The sequence below is a fragment of the Cyprinodon tularosa genome, unplaced genomic scaffold, assembly GCF_016077235.1.
Source record: "Cyprinodon tularosa strain WSP-4 unplaced genomic scaffold, ASM1607723v1 ctg290, whole genome shotgun sequence".
Classification (NCBI taxonomy): Eukaryota; Metazoa; Chordata; class Actinopteri; order Cyprinodontiformes; family Cyprinodontidae; genus Cyprinodon; species Cyprinodon tularosa.
Genome location: NW_024038997.1, coordinates 1,480,176 through 1,492,133, shown reverse-complemented (window position 1 = coordinate 1,492,133; position 11,958 = coordinate 1,480,176). Strand labels below are relative to the sequence as shown.

General features: G+C 42.9%; 1 protein-coding gene across 2 annotated transcripts; it reads right to left on the bottom strand.

The window, feature by feature from the left end:
• Positions 1-581: 581 nt before the first annotated feature.
• Positions 582-11,733, bottom strand: LOC119787250 (cytochrome P450 2F2-like). 2 transcript variants are annotated; one of them, XM_038291002.1, is made up of 11 exons: positions 11,455-11,731; positions 10,529-10,691; positions 9,754-9,906; positions 9,500-9,660; positions 4,636-4,704; positions 2,541-2,645; positions 2,184-2,322; positions 1,415-1,500; positions 1,106-1,207; positions 883-1,024; positions 582-811 (listed from the first exon to the last, which is right to left on the bottom strand). In XM_038291002.1, the coding sequence occupies exons 1-11, from the start codon at positions 11,614-11,616 to the stop codon at positions 624-626; spliced, it is 1,470 nt and encodes a 489-aa protein (XP_038146930.1). In that variant the 5' UTR covers positions 11,617-11,731; the 3' UTR covers positions 582-623. The 2 variants fall into 2 exon arrangements, with proteins under 2 accessions (XP_038146930.1, XP_038146931.1); XM_038291003.1 differs by lacking the exon at positions 2,541-2,645 and having other exon boundaries at positions 11,455-11,733.
• Positions 11,734-11,958: the final 225 nt, after the last annotated feature.

Genomic DNA, 11,958 nt, shown 5'->3' with positions numbered 1-11,958 from the left:
TGCTTTGGTTGTGAACTTTTAGTCTTTGTATTTAGAGCGAGAGAGAAAATCAAACATGAATGAAGGATTGTTCACAGAAACAGGTGGTGAGATGAAGCACAGCTTATCTCCATCAGTGGCTGAATACCAGACTTTCATGAACTGTAATCATCTGAAACTTGTGATAAAGCTGAGAAACTTCAAAAACCTAAAGGACAGTGAATTTATTATTTTCTCCACTTACAGTAAATAAATCAAAAAGAAAAAAAAGTAGTTTAAATTATTGTGAAGCAGTTTTTCAAAATAATCTAAACTTTTTATTTTTTTATTTATTTACTGGCACTTGTAAAACACATTTTGACTCAATTTAAAAGAAGTTTTTTTTTTCTTAATTTTCTTTATTTGCTGAACTAGGTTCAAAATCATTCTCTAATGAAAGGCTTTAATTATTAATACAATATCATCTTGAGTTTGAATTTACAGACAACTTAATGACATAAAGATTCCACAGAAGTTAGCAACAGCGGTCTTAAAAATATATATTTGATCGTAATGGTGGTTCAAAATGACATCAGTGACATGACATCCCCCCCCAACCCCCCCCCCCCCAAAGTATCTCCTTCTTATTCCGAAGTTGTTTCTCCTCATTGCTCTGACCGCAGTTGGACCTTCATATGGTAGGGTTTGGGTGTCAAAGTGACTCCATAAACTGGTGTAAAGTCTGGTTCCCCTGCATCCTCTGGCCAGATGAACTTAAACTTCTTCAGCAGAGTCACCATAATAAGGAAAAGCTCCATACGAGCTAGACCCTCTCCGAGACACATCCTTGGACCTGGGACACAAAATCTGTTAATCGAAGCAATGGTAGAGGCTGGTTACCTCATCCATTCTGCATGCGTTTACCTGCAGAGAAGGGCATGAAAGCCTCAGGTTTGACAAACTCTCCCTGTTCATTTAAGAAGTTTTCAGGGTTAAATTCATGAGGAAATTTCCACTGTCCTTCTTCCCTCAGTACTGAGTTCAAGTTCTGGATGATCATTGTACCCTGAAGAGAAAAAAAAAAAAAATATCAAATTAAGATTCCCTATGGATAACAAAAAATAATCAAGAACCTCTGCTCTCAAACCTTGGGAATGGAGTATCCCATGAGCTCTGTGTCTTTAGTTGTACAGTGAAAAACACTGAGAGGAACTGTGTTGGCAATCCTCTGAATTTCATGGATCACAGCCTGGATGAGGAAAAATTTCATACAATTAATCTGACTTGAAGGATAAAATGTGTCTTGGAGATTTTAACTATTACATTAAATTAATTTGAAAGTAAAAAGACTGTATCTGTATAAATGTAATACTATTGAACAATAAAGGGGTACATGCAAAGTGAAACACAGAAGAAAAAACTATTTGCAGGTAATCATATTTTAATGTGATGATACCTGGACATAAGGCATGTTGTTTCTGTCCTCATAAGTGACCCGATCTTTTCCCTCCAGGACCTGGTCTATCTCTAGCTGACATCGTTCTGAAAAGAGTAAAATGCCAAAGATTATAAGACTTTTTACCTCCCTAATTCTCTTTTCTTTAGGGGAATGTAGGTCAGCTGGCTGCTTGGTGTTTGCTAATTTCTTTGCTCAGCAGTGAACCAGCATGTGGATGGTGTGCTTTAAGGATAGACTTGCTTTTCTCTGGTGGCCAGCTTATGCAGGATCTAAGGATCAAGGCCCTGGACTGACCTAGATCTGTACTGTGCTCTTTCAATGGGTCTCTATTCACATCAGAAATTTCTGAAGGCAACTAGGTTTGCTTGGAAAAACCTCCTGCTCTGTTTTTATGCATTACGTATTTCTGTACAATGTTTAGTCTGTTAGAGCACATGTATATGTATAGCCTATGTTTATCTGCACAACTATAAAGTTATCAATGGATAGTTTTGTGTCTCATTTAAAATTGCATTTGAATTTTTTTGTTTTTAGGCTTCATCTCTACTCTTCTCCTTATGTCATGTTTTCCTCCTTTATAACTTTCCCAAGAAAAGCCTTTAAAACTATCCCAAGAAAAGCTTTTATAACTATCCCATGAAAAGCAGACAAAAAAGCAGGGGTGCTGCTTTTTTGTCTGCTTTTCTTGTCTGTAATCTGTAAAAGAGGGAAAAACAGCTGATTTGCTCTAACTGAACAGAAAGACAAAATCGTAACCTAAACATACGTTGAACATGTGGGTAGTTCATCAGGTAAAGAAATCCTGTAAGCAGGGTGTTGGAGGTAGTGTCAGTCCCAGCAAAATGAAGATCTAGGCTGTACGTTATGAGCTGTTCTTCTGAAAAGGAAGAAGCATCATCGCCTCTCTGAAAAGAGAACATCTTAGGATTACTAGCTCATTTTAACTGATTACACTAAGGCAAAAAATCCATAAACAACTTTATTGCAAGCACTACTAGAGGTGAAGAACACAGTCCTCCTCATTTAAGCTGGAATTTGAGCAAAAGGGTCTTACCTAAAAGTCTGAATAAAAAACAATTCTAGCAGGTCTAACATGTGAGACAACTTTTGACATTTTGCAAACCTTTTCCAGTTCATCCAGATAACAGTCAACAAAGTGTCGAGGCTCCCCAGGTACTCTGGTCTTCTTGAACTCATTCACCAAGCGGAAAACATGGTTTTCACAAATCTAGGGAAAATAATTTGTATACACTCAACAAAAATATAAACACAACACTTTTGGGTTTGCTCTCCTCTTCTATGCAATGAACTCAAAGATCTAAAACTTTTTCCACATACACAATATAACCATTTCCCTCATATATAGTTCACAAACTAGTCTAAATCTGTAATAGTGAGCACTTCTCCTTTGCTGAGATAATACCTCCCACTTCACAGGTGTGCCATACCAAGATTCTGATTAGACGCTATGATTAGTGGACAGGTGTGCCTTAGATTGCCCTCATTGATCAGGTTGTCAATTTTGGCCTTTGGAATGTTGGTCCACTCCTCTTCAATGGCTGTGCGAAGTTACTGGATATTGTCAGGAACTGGAACATGCTTTCATATTTACTGATCAAGAGGATCCCAAACATGCTCAATGGGTGACAAGTCCGGTGAGTATGCCAGCCTTGCAGTCTGTGATGCTATCAGCTAACAAGAATTGTGAACATTGTGACTGTTCTCCCTGCTGCCCTCTGGAAAGAGGTTCCGCAGCATCCGCTGCAGATCCACCAGGTTGTGCAACAGCTTCTTCCCCACTGCCATCAGACTGTTGAACCTTTGATCCACAATCCGAACTCTGCACCTATTGCACATTATCGGGCATCAAATGCTGCTGAACTTTTAACTTTTAGCCCTTTAAATTGTTAATCTCATTGTATTTTTCAATAACGCATTTTTTGCACAAATGCCATTTTGCACTGAACCACTGCAACTTGCACACTGTCTCTTATCCTCTGCACTGTTCACACTTTGACCACTGCTGCACTTTTTGTATTTTTCTATAACTCGTGCCATTTGAAACATCAATGCAACGTTCATAAGCTGTATGTAACGCAATTTCGTTCTGTATGCACCCTGTGCATACAAAATGACAAATAAAGAAGTCTAAGTCTAAGTCTAAGAACAGATCCTTGCAACATGGGACCATGCATTGTACTGCTGCAACATGAGGTTATGCTCTTAGAGGTATGGCACAAGAATGGGTCTCAGGATCTTGTCACGGTATCTCTGTGCATTCAAAATTCCATCTATAAAATGCACCGCCACACTGTCTGCCATCATTCCTTAACAGTGTAAACTGGGATTCATCTGTGAAGAGAACATCTCTGCAATGTGCCACACACCAGCGAATTTGAGCATTTTCCCACTCAGGTTGGTTAGGACGACGAACTGCAGTCAGCGGGAGACCCCAATGAGGGTGCCAAGCATGCAAATGAGCTTCCCTTGGACGATTTCTGACAGTTGTGCAGAAATTCTTTGGTTATGCAAATCAATTGTTTCAGCAGCTGTCTGAGTGACTGGTCTCAGATGATCTTGGAGCTGAACATGCTGGATGTGGACGTCCTGGGCTGGTGTGGATACATGTGGTCTGCGGTTGTGAGGCTGGTTGGATGTACAGCCAAATTCTCTGAAATGCCTTTGGAGACAGATCATGCTAGAGAAATGAACATTCAATACAAGAGCAACAGTAATACCAATTGTACGTTTCAGAGTGGCCTTTTATGGTGGGCAGTCAAAGGCAAACCTGTGAAGAGGGTTGGATTATCTCAGCAAAGGAGAAGTGCCTACTTTCACAGATTTAGTCTGGTTTGCGAAAAGAATTGTGTATGTGGAAAAGTTTTAGATCTTCAAGTTCATCTAATTAAAAACCAAAAGTGTTTCGTTTATATTTTTGTTGAGTGTATAAGGATTTTTGTAAATTAAAGTACATAAAGTAATGGCCAAACATTTTCAGTCAGCAAACGTCATGTACAAACTTCATGCATTTGGTTTCTGAGCTGACAGTTTACATAGTTTAAGATATTGAATGATTAGATACAGATTTAGTCAACTTTTAGAAAGATTCCAAATAGTCCTACAAAATATCTTAAATTGATGAGAAAAACCAAAACAAATATACATGAACATGTGTGAATACATTATTTATTTATTTGTTGGAAAAATATAGCCTTTACCTCTGCATTTTTAAAGGCTTTTCTGAATGGCAGTGGAAGGTTTCGGCTAATAGGAAGGGAATCATATATCTGTAAAGAAAAGGAAATAATTACTTTTATAAAGCAAAAGGCATACCTTGATTTAGGACGTGTTCTAAGATATCTTTTTATCTTATTATTTAATAAATACATAGAAAAGTCAGTGTTATGTAAACATCAATTAAAACTCATAAGAGTCCTTGAGTGCCTCGCTCAGCTCCCTAAAATGAGATTATTTTCTGCTGACCTTTGCTAAAGTTGCTGTTACATAGTTCAGGTTTGTCAAAGCAGAGACAGATCTGAAAGCTGCACTGTGACTCAGTGGAAGAAAGAGGTGTTTCTTTTTGCAATCTGAAAGTTTGGGATTAGATTCTGTCTTTCTGGTGACATGTAGGTGTACCCCTGAACAAGCAGCAGACAGCTTTACAGTCTGCATTTTGGTGTGTGATTGGTGTGTGATTGTGAGTTGTGGTTCAAGTGGCTCAAGGTGTCAAGAAAACAAATGCTAAACAAATTTAGTCTATTAACTTTTTAATATTATAAAGGCTGTCCTGAAGCTGGAACCATTCAAATGATATACAGACATAAATATGCTGGTATTTCTATGCCAAAAGAGGAAGCTGTAAGTAACTAACAACCTTTTTTTTAATTTAATGTTGATAAGAAAACTTTTCAGGGTTTGTTTTTGATTGCTTTAAGTGGAAAAAAATAAGTGGTGGTACTTCTGTAATGATCTTGGTTCTGTTGTTTTTCTTTAAGTTTTCTGTTTCAAGTTTAGCCAGGTTTTTCATTGATTTCTAGCTTTTTTGGTGTGTCTGGATTCATTTAAGTTGCTTAGGTTTTTCTGTCTGTCCCCTGCTGCCTCCTTGTGTTCTTTTCCCTTGGCTTCCTCGTCAGCTCTAATCACACCTGTTCCCTATCAGCTCATTACCTCTACCTTTGTTCAGTCAGCCATAAATACACTCCCTCTGCAGTCCCTCTTTGCTGGTTCCTCGTCTTTACCTTTCCTCACCCTGGCTCCTTGTTGGTTTTTCCCTGATGTCTCCATGGTTCTGGTTAGTGTTTGATTTTTATGTTGGATTTTTGGATTCCTGTTTTTGTTAAACATTTTTTAAGTTGGATTTTTGGATTCCTGTTTTTGTTTACCATTTTTTAAGTTGGATTTTTGGATACCTGTTTTTGTTGCCTTATCTTGCAATAAACCCTCCAAGAATTCACCTCTGCCTCCCAGCTTCTGCGTTTGGGTCCAATCTAAACCTTTTAACCAAATCGTGACAGAAGGAACCAGCCAACAATGGACCCAGCAGAACACGGCCCGGACGCCCCCAGGAGAATTTCCATTATTCTCAGGAATGCTCTGGACTCCATTGCCGCTCTCAGTCCGCCTTGGAAGAGGGTGAGTGCGGCTGACCAGTTGAAGCCAGTATTCCTCTCTAACTCCTCACTTCTATCACCCCCAGTTTTATCTGAGCTATTCGAGGAGTTGGAGTGGAACCGCCAAGCCGCCTCCGCCCAACTCTGCAATAGACCTCCACCACCCAAACCATCACTCCATCACCTTCCCACTCTGCTGTCTCTCACCTCCGATCCTGTTCCCCCACCATTACCAGCTGTGGGTCCTCCCCTGCCATCTGCTTCCTCCAGGCGCAAGCAACGCCGCCGGGGGAGGAAGACAACCACCTCTCCGGAGCGTCAGCCTGACTCCTCCTCTCCCTCTCCGGAGGGTCAGCCTGACTCCTTTTTCAGTCCCTCTCTTAACCTGGTTAGTTTCCCCTATGGCTTTAGTCGTCACCTCCATGACAAACAGCTAGCTTCTCGGGTTGGTAGGTTTAGACCTGCTTTCATAACTTCACCCCCCACAGTCAGAGCTCCCCATATACCAGAGTCAGATCTCTGGGGTTTCTTTTATGGGGAGAGGGAAGATCTTTTCCCTTTTCTGCCATCTCCATCAGCTCCTAGCAGTCCAGTTTCCCTAGCACCAGAGGCCGTTAGCAGGCTAGTTAGCCCAGCACCAGAGGCCGTTAGCAGGCTAGTTAGCCCAGCACCAGAGGCCGTTAGCAGGCTAGTTAGCCCAGCACCAGAGGCCGTTAGCAGGCTAGTTAGCCCAGCACCAGAGGCCGTTAGCAGGCTAGTTAGCCCAGCACCAGAGACCCCTGAGCCCGCTCTGTGCCCTCTGGAGACCCCTGAGCCCGCTCTGTGCCCTCTGGAGACCCCTGAGCCCGCTCTGTGCCCTCTGGAGACCCCTGAGCCCGCTCTGTGCCCTCTGGAGACCCCTGAGCCCGCTCTGTGCCCTCTGGAGACCCCTGAGCACACTTTCAAAGAGGCTTCAGACTTTGGGGTTTGTGGGAGTACGCCTCCAAGAGCCCCTCAGCGGGAGCTCCAAGCCTCCAAGAGCCCTCTGCGGGCGCTCCAAGCCCTCTCTGAGGCTGTTCCTGAACCACAGTCGGCGGCCCCCTCAGAACCTGATCCGGAACTGCGGTCGGCGGTCACCTCTGGGTCTGCTCCTTTGCCGCAGTGGGCGGCCCCTTCGGAGGCTGTACCTGGGCTGCACTGGGCGGCCCCGCCTGAGTCTGTTCCTGATGCGGGGCCACAGTCGGCGGTCTCCTCTGGGTCTGCTCCTGAGCCGCAGTGGGCGGCCTCGTCTGATCCTGTTCCTGAGCCGCAGTGGGCGGCCTCATCTGATCCTGTTCCTGAGCCGCAGTGGGCGGCCCAGTCTGATCCTGTTCCTGAGCCGCAGTGGGCGGCCCAGTCTGATCCTGTTCCTGAGCCGCAGTGGGCGGCCCAGTCTGATCCTGTTCCTGAGCCGCAGTGGGCGGCCCAGTCTGATCCTGTTCCTGAGCCGCAGTGGGCGGCCCAGTCTGATCCTGTTCCAGAGCCGCAGTGGGCGGCCCCTTCCGAGGCTGTTCCAGAGCCGCAGTGGGCGGCCCCTTCCGAGGCTGTTCCAGAGCCGCAGTGGGCGGCCCCTTCCGAGGCTGTTCCAGAGCCGCAGTGGGCGGCCCCTTCCGAGGCTGTTCCAGAGCCGCAGTGGGCGGCCCCTTCCGAGGCTGTTCCAGAGCCGCAGTCGACGGCCCCTTCCGAGGCTGTTCCAGAGCCGCAGTCGACGGCTCCCTCTGAGCCTGTTCCAGAGCCGCAGTCGACGGCTCCCTCTGAGCCTGTTGCAGAGCCGCAGTCGACGGCTCCCTCTGAGCCTGTTGCAGAGCAACAGAAGCGGAGGCGGCGTCCTCCTCGGCGCATCCTGCGGAGGCGGCGTCCTCCTCCTAGGTTTCTGCTGCATTGGAGACGCCGGCCTCCAGAGCGTCTCTCTCAGCCCCGGCCCCGCGGCCGGCCTCCAGGGCGTCTCTCTCAGCCCCGGCCCCGCGGCTGGCCTCCAGAGACTCTGCCTCGCCTCCGGCCCCGCGGCCGCCCTCCAGAGACTCTGCCTCGCCTCCGGCCCCGCGGCCGCCCTCCAGAGACTCTGCCTCGCCTCCGGCCCCGCGGCCGCCCTCCAGAGACTCTGCCTCGCCTCCGGCCCCGCGGCCGGCCTTTCAGAGACTTTCGATTGTCCTCGCCCACTCTGGATGGGTTGCGCTTTGTTTCTTGGACTGTTTTTGGCTTCTTGCCCCCCTTCCTGGTTCCCCCTCCGCCCACCCTGGGTTGTTTTTTTTTTTTTTGCTTTTTGGACATTAAAGGGGCGTCTGGAATCCGCCCTTGAGTGGGGGGCTCTGTAATGATCTTGGTTCTGTTGTTTTTCTTTAAGTTTTCTGTTTCAAGTTTAGCCAGGTTTTTCATTGATTTCTAGCTTTTTTGGTGTGTCTGGATTCATTTAAGTTGCTTAGGTTTTTCTGTCTGTCCCCTGCTGCCTCCTTGTGTTCTTTTCCCTTGGCTTCCTCGTCAGCTCTAATCACACCTGTTCCCTATCAGCTCATTACCTCTACCTTTGTTCAGTCAGCCATAAATACACTCCCTCTGCAGTCCCTCTTTGCTGGTTCCTCGTCTTTACCTTTCCTCACCCTGGCTCCTTGTTGGTTTTTCCCTGATGTCTCCATGGTTCTGGTTAGTGTTTGATTTTTATGTTGGATTTTTGGATTCCTGTTTTTGTTAAACATTTTTTAAGTTGGATTTTTGGATTCCTGTTTTTGTTTACCATTTTTTAAGTTGGATTTTTGGATACCTGTTTTTGTTGCCTTATCTTGCAATAAACCCTCCAAGAATTCACCTCTGCCTCCCAGCTTCTGCGTTTGGGTCCAATCTAAACCTTTTAACCAAATCGTGACAACTTCCCTTTAATGGAGGAGTACCACAGCTTGCATTTAATGGTCCCCTTAATATGCAAGAAAAACATCGATAATATTTGTACACACATCTATCTATTGATCTTTATATCTAATTAAAAAGCACAATATACAGATTCTAAATCAAATCTATATGAGCCAAAGTAGTGTCATCATCTCGCTTTTATTACCTTCAAGCCTTGTGCTATTGTGGAAATATAAGAAAATAAAGATATCAAATAAAAGATCTTTAAAAACAAGGAAATAATGTGCCCTTGAGACACAATATGGGTCAGAATACTGTGTAACGGCTGTACACTGATGGGTAACATTTAGAAATGGTGGTTTTGCATAAATTTGTATAACTTACTTAAAGGACTGATTAGGAGGAAGATTATGAGAAGGATTGTATGAGCAAACCCATGGAAGTATTTAACTCTACAGAAACTGGGTCAAGACTTGAATGTAAGCTTCAAGCTTCATGTATGTAAAACTCTCCAAAGTAATGACTCCAACTCTGATGATCCCTCTATCCTAAGGATGGATTCAAATGGGAGCCAGGGGAAGCGTTAAGATCCCTCTCTCTAGCTACTCACCATGGCCCATGCTCCATTCGCTATCTTTGAATTTTCAGTGAAGCACTGAACAATCACTTTGATCATGTCATCATCGTACTCGAAGCGTGTTCCAAAAAGAACCTGGCAGATGATGTTGGAGGCTGCATTATGGAACATTACCTGAGGACTCACAGTCTTACCTGTTAAAAGTGTAAAGCAGATATTCAAAAGCAACTTTACAGAAACTAAAATAGATGCTGTAGAGTTGTTATAAGGTTTAAAATAGGACATACCAATGCTGCTCTCTAGTGTTTTAATAGTGTATTGAATCTCAGCGGTAATTCTGTCCTCCATTGACTTTTTCCCCAGACCAAAATTCCTCAAAGTCATCAGAGCAAAGCGTCGATGTTCCCGCCAGCTTGAGCCGTAGTCTGCCAGAATCACCCCTTTAAAACATTGGGCAAAACAAAAAGTTACCTCTGTCCAGAACAGCTTTCATTTAATGTTCTTTTACTCATTACATTTAATTTTTGTGGTAAATTATTTTATGTTTTTTATTACATAAAAATATTATGAATATATGTTGTGACTTTTAAACAGAGCTGATCATCTGTTTGAGCAAGGCAACAGTGTTGACTGAAGTGAAGTCAGACCCTTTAAGGATCAATTAGATCAATTAAACAGACCATTGCAGTTGTCTGTTAAATGTATATTATCTCAGAGGACACAAAAACATTAGAAGTTGATAAGAGGTCTACAAGGCCAGCATTGTGTATTTCTAAGAATCTGCTGACATGGCATCACTGATAACTTCAAGCAGAGCTGTTTCAGTGAAATGCATTATAAATGTTTTTTTCAAAGTAGCCTGTAAGTTGGGCAGCAACTGCTTTCTCAAAAAGCTTTGACATAAAGCTTATGTTCGATTATAACATAAAGGGGGATTTTAGGCAAAAGCATCACAATTATGTTTTAAAAAACATGGAAACCTCTCAGTCAGAAGGAAAATACTGAATTGAATTAGGTTAGGGAAGAGGCAAATATGAAGAGTAAGAAAGAACAATACATAACCTTTCCTCTTGGTAACATCATTGACAAACAAGTCCTGTGGTCGTCCAGAGAAATCAGCAGCTTTGATTACCATGGCTTCTTTCATTGCTTTTAGCCCGTTGATTACCACAGCTGGTTTTGGACCAATGTAAATACTGTAGACATTTCCATATAATCTATTTAGCTAGAACAAAAAAAAAAAAAAAAAAATTAGAAAAAGAAATATAAGAAAGCCAAGGGTTTTAACACTTGTTCATTCCATGTGCAGCTATGAAGTCTGAGGTAAATTTTGCAAACAAGTGTTTACACTCTATTGGCAATGTTATTCATAAAATAATCGATTTCTTTTGTTTCTAGCTTTGTACAGCAAATGGTTGGATGCACCACAAATGGTAAAAAAAACACTGCAGACAGATGAATGAGGCAAACTCCTAATCACACATCCAACAGGACAACTTATGCTGAAAAATACAAACTTTAAAACACAGACAAAAACACAAAAAATGATGCCAGATAAAAAAAAAAAAGCTGTAAACTCATAAAAAAAAAAAAAAAAAAAAGTGCACCTGGCCACTAGGGGGAGACATTGACCTTTTAAATAAATGTTTCAAATATTGAGTTGTCGTATCCTGTGAAAATAGCCATACCCCTCATAATTGTTTTGGCAACGATTAGTAAAGAGAGCAGATACTAGCTTATCGGGTCCACTGTCTATAACCTCTTGCATTAACTGCCATTATTCCAAGTGTGCAGATGGTTAATGTGTACTGAATACAGTACAATACAGGTATTTGCAATTATAAAACAGCACCCTGCTTGGAAAGCAAGTTTATTTGTGTTTATTTCACCATTCATGTTTACTGCAATTTTTCCAATATTGAATGAATTATTGCTACTGTTTTGAAGATCTTTAAACAGCATGAGGCATATTGTACCAAGTTGCTTACCCTGTCAAAGTCCTTCAGTGGGTTTTCCAGGCTCAGGTTTAAAATGTTCCCCAATACAGGTAAGATGGGAGGTCCTGGAGGAAAATTCTTTGGTCTCTGGGATCGAAACAATAGAATGATGAACCAAGCAAAAAGCCATAATAGAAAGACAGAAAAAAACATGTTTCTTTATTGTCTGAGGAGAAAATATCAGGTAGTGACAGAATTAATCTGCGCCTGTTAGCCCTGCCTTGTTTGCGTAAGGACCTTACACTATGTGTTAAAGGTAAGGGTAAGGGCAGAACTAGTTTGAGCAGGATCTGGCAAGAGCAATGCATCAGAAGTAAAGCCTGATAACCTGTAGGCAATAAGTGTTAGAAACTAATCGGTCTCACAGAGGGATAACGAGAGGGGATCTTTTTCTGCACCAGTCAGAGCTATTTGTTGGCTCAGATCACACCTTAATATATACACTACTGTCTGTTATTTACACTTATCCAGACACATGACAAATGCTTTTTGTGT